Source organism: Chrysochloris asiatica, unplaced genomic scaffold, assembly GCF_000296735.1.
Source record: "Chrysochloris asiatica unplaced genomic scaffold, ChrAsi1.0 scaffold00384, whole genome shotgun sequence".
Taxonomy (NCBI): Eukaryota; Metazoa; Chordata; class Mammalia; order Afrosoricida; family Chrysochloridae; genus Chrysochloris; species Chrysochloris asiatica.
In genome coordinates, this window is record NW_006408902.1 from 1,179,872 (window position 1) to 1,184,693 (window position 4,822).

The window sequence follows — 4,822 nt, forward strand, 5'->3', positions numbered from 1 at the left end:
TCCTCACTGACTATTTGGAAGGTTTCTTCATGGTCTATCCCAGCTGTTCGCTGAGAGGATGGCTCTGTGCTGTGGCTGCTTCTTGTGATCCCCTTGGATCATAGCAGTATGTACACAGAATTAGAATATTCTCGCTGTTCACGCTATCAACCTGAGAGCTCATGTGGGGACTACGTGCATCAAACTAGAGCCTGTAAGTATATTAACCTGGTGAATCAGATGTAGCAGGAGAGGGTGACATTGGATTGTGCAGGGACAGGAACAGTGTCATTTTTCACTGTTTCACACCAATGTCACATGACTTTTCTGAGGCGATACTATGGTGTAGAAGAAACTGGAAAACCCACCTGGGCTGCCACATCAGCCCCATAGAGGCCATCCAGAAGCCTGGTCAGACTCCACTCCCACCATTCATCCATGCTTCTCAGGTCACCAAAAGAGTTCTCAGCATGTCTTGGTACAAGAACAAAGAACAGAAACAAAATGTTTTTTCTGTATCAACAATGATAGTCAATGGTGAGGATAAAAATGTTTTTCCTGTCATTTGTTTCTCAAATTACATACTTTCCAGAGACTTTAAAGGAATTAAAAGCAAAATCATTTATACTTTGATGTGCAAACCCCCAGCATTCTGCTACTTAGCACAGCAGGAGAGAGGGCAGTATGACGAATAAAGCACGTAACTCATTTACTCACTTATTCACTCAACAAACATCACCATGCAATTTCCATGTGCCAGGAACCATTAAGGCTCTGAGAAACAGAAAACAAAGTCCCTTTCTTGTGTAAGGAAACAAATGATATTACTGGGTACCACTGAATTGATGCTGACTCACAGTGACCCTAAAAGACAGACTACAAACAACAGTCCCTTAAGGTTTCCTGGGCTGAAATCTTTACGGGGCAAATCTCCAGGACTTTTGTCCCACAGAGCCACTGGTGGGTTCTAACAGGCAACCTTTCTGTTAGGAGCTGAGTGCTTAACTACTGTGCTACCAGGGTCCTTCAAACCAAGCTATACGTAAGATAAACAAGCACAATATACAATATGTTGCTCAATCAAGGTTAAGGAGAAAATGTTACACAGAGAAGACAGGATGCAGTAGGGTGGGCAGGGGAACGTTTTAGTTCAGGTGTCTAGGGAGCACTTCGAGGTGATCTTTAAACAATGACTTGACAAAATGAAGGATGGGCCATACGACTCCTAAAGGAGACAGAGAGGGTGGCAGGGGCACAGGCTGCGATGGAAAAGTGCCTGATGAGTTTTGGAACAAGGTAGATGCCAACGTGGCCAATATGGAGTGAGAAATGGGGATGAGAGGAAAAGGAGACCTTGAGTCTCACGTATGAATAGCCAAGTCCTTTCTCATTTGTACTGCCTACTGAACATATCATTCAATCTCTTTCCTCAGTTCCCCAACAAAGAACAACAATAACAGGACCCTGCCATCAAGACGGCTCTCAGCACGCACTGAAAAGCAGAGATGCAGTGTTAGCACGTAGTGGTGTTGGTTTATGTGCTGTGGAGTCAGTTCTGGCTCAAAGCAACCCTACATAGGGTTTCTGAGATCGTAAATCTTTATAGGAGCAGAAAGCTGCCTCCCGCAGAATGGCTGGTTATTTTCAAACTGCTGACCTACTTGAGGTCAGCAGCCCAACTTATAACCACTACACTACCAGAGCTCCTTATTGGTACATAGTACGGGTCAACATGAGGCAGTGGTGGTCCAGTGGTAGAATTCTCACCTCCCATGTGGAAGACCCAGGTTCAATTCCAGGCCAATGGCCCTCATGTGTAGCTATCACCATTCAGTCAATAGAGTCTATGTGTTGCTCTGATTTCTAAATAGGTTTCTGTGGAGCTTCTAGACCAAGACAGACTAGGAAGAAAGGCCTGGTGATCTACTTCCAAAAATCAGTCAGCGAAAACCCCATGGATCAGAGCAATCCAATCCACTACCGATCATGGGGATGGCACAAGACTGGGTAGTGCTTCAAAAGCAACTAAGACAAATCAAACTTTGATGAAAAAATATATAAACTATAAAGCAAATCACAGACCTGCCCAAACACTCAGAGGTGAGATGAAGTAGCTGGAAGGAGATGCTTCTGGAGACAGACATGGGATGTGTACCATAGGCTGATCCAGCTCTGCAAGCATGCACAACCTCAGTCAGAGGAAAGAAAAGGATAAACACAGAGAGGCAATGAGGGAGAGAAAGAGGGAAAGTGGACTTGAGGGAACGAGGGAGAGGAGACAGATAAAGAAAGAAGGTTAACTTACAAATAGAGAATAATCTAAAGTGTCTGTTCTTGTAAGCAAGACAGTTGGATCCCATATAACAAACAATTTACTTATCCTATTTATAAGCCATGATGATCCATATGGAGTTTTGATGTGGCGCTGTGGGATAAAGCACTGGACCGTAAGGTCAGTTTGAACTGCAGGTCGGTGGTTCAAACTCACCAGCAGCTCCAGGGAAACCTTATACTGAGTCACTGTGAGTTGGAATTGACCCGACGGTACTTAACAACAACAAGACAATGATCCACATTTTGTGTTTTTAAAAAATCATAATAGTATTATAGACTTTTAAAACCATGTGGTGTTTTCACAATTTTCAAGTAAACTGTTATTAATTCTTGGCAGTTGCTCTTCAGTTGGGATAACATTAAAGAGATTAATTCAAGAACTGAGTGTGACCTAGATAGACCACATCCTATCTGTGTACATTTCATTCCTCAATCCTGACAAGCAGACTGGTGAACGAAACTATTCAAGAATACTCTACATCTGTCTATACTAACTCAAGTAATTTCATAAAAGAGGTCTACAAAATAGGTGACCAATTCCAAAGAGAAAACCAACAGTTATTTTCCATTAATGGTAGATGGAGTGAGGACCTAGGTCATCGATTGGTGGTTTATTTTGTTTTTATTATTTGGAAATCAATAGAGCCTATATTGATTTGTTGTTTGCTATCAAGTTGGTTCTGACTCATAGCAACCCTGTACAGGGTTTCCAAGAGTGGCTGATGGTTTTGAACTGCTGTCCTTGTGGTTAGCAGTTCATTGCTTATATTACAGTGGCACCCTTAAGAAGAAGAAATTCTTGCAGATCAGGGCACTAAGGCCCAGAGTCAAAGGACTCACCCAACGTCAACTGGTCACCAAAGGCGAACTAGAACCCCAGTATCTGAGTTCTACTTAATTCTATTGGCCTTTAGTTCTTCAATATATGATGCTTGTTATTATAATTGTTTAGTGCCATGGAGTAGGCTCTGACTCATAAGTGACCCTGTGTAGGGTTTCCAAGGAGTGGCTGGTGAGTTTGAACCACCAACGTTATGGTTCAAACTGATGTTGAGGTTAGTACTTATTCTACAGTGCCACACCAGGGCTCCCATCTATGCTGGTAACAAATGTTAAACTCTGAATGAAAGTGGCTGATATTTCAGAAGAATACACCGATGGGTAAAAGTAGGGAATGATTCCAATTTAAACATTCCATCATAAACTAGTATACATAAATATCTCTGCCTGGTGGCCAGAACAGCCAGAGATAGTGAGGTCTTAGCCTCCTGTGGGACGCACAAGGTCAACATGATCCAGTGACAACTTACCCACTGAGTTATGAATCACTTGCATGTGCACATGAGACATCTCACAAATATTACTTCAGCCACATTTCTCATTTTAATATCAAAAGGCAAAATTATGAGAAATATGTCAAATAATGCTGATTTGTAAAATGTGAGGTAAAAAACAAACTACCAAAAGCTAGACAATTTTCATGTTTAGATTTGCAGTTCCAGAAACTACCAAAATGGTCTCTTTGTTTTGCACATAGCACCATCTACTGACACAAAATGGGAGAGCTGAAGTTGATTGTTAAGGGAAATAGCTGCTGTTTTTGTAAACGGAGAGGTAGCAAATTTCATTTCATTTCACTGTTAGGATGTTCATTAATATTAGGTTGAATTATGGAGTTACAGAGAGCTGAGACTCCTTTAATGAAGACTTCTTGGTCTTAATTACTAGTGGGCCAAGTACTTGACATGTGACCCACATACATCCAGCCATTATCTGTTTGGATATCAATCTTCATCTCTTTTGTAGAACATGAAATTGTATGTCCTGAAATATTAGAAAAAAATGACAGAATTTTCCAGAAAAAAGATTCAACAAAAACCAAAAAGTAATTTATATCAAATCAAATCACTTTAGTCAAAGGTAACACATTCATAGCAAAGCTGTAGGAAAGTGTTTGAAAATAATCTCCAGAAAAAGAAAAAGCAAATTATTTCACTCAATTGTTTTCTTTCACCAAAACCATATCAAAGAACCAATATTAACTCATATTAGCCCTTCAGATTGCAAAGATAAAGTGCTTTGGTAGAGCTATTAGATTAAAGATTTTGGCAGGTGAAAATAAAGTCTATTGATTTAATAGCATCTTTTCAGTTAAAAAATGCTACATTAGATGTACATATGTTTTGCATTTTAGAATTAAAGACATGTGACATAACAAAATATGGTTGTTTGTTGTTGTTAAGTGGCTTTGAGTCGGTTCCGACTCATAGCAACCCTGTATAGGGTTTCCAAGGAGCGGCTGGTGAGTTTGAACCACTGACCTTGTGGTTTAAATTAGAAGACAAAGACATGACTTGACTTGTGTAAAGTAAAAAAGCCAAAAAAAAAAACCCAAAACACTGACCTAAAGCCTGAGTGTTGATCTTCCTAAATCCTCACCAGAATTTCTGAATGCCCCTGAGGACATGCACTAGCCATGAGTGGGTTGTTCTGGTAGCATAGTGGTTAC

General features: G+C 40.5%; 1 protein-coding gene across 1 annotated transcript in view; it reads right to left on the reverse strand.

The window, feature by feature from the left end:
- Positions 1-4,822, reverse strand: part of PKD1L1 (polycystic kidney disease 1 like 1) — a 270,006-nt gene that overhangs the window by 85,383 nt on the left and 179,801 nt on the right. The window contains exon 39 of the mRNA XM_006876506.1: positions 360-453. Coding sequence (XP_006876568.1) covers positions 360-453 — 94 coding nt within the window. The remainder of the gene's footprint in view (positions 1-359; positions 454-4,822) is intronic.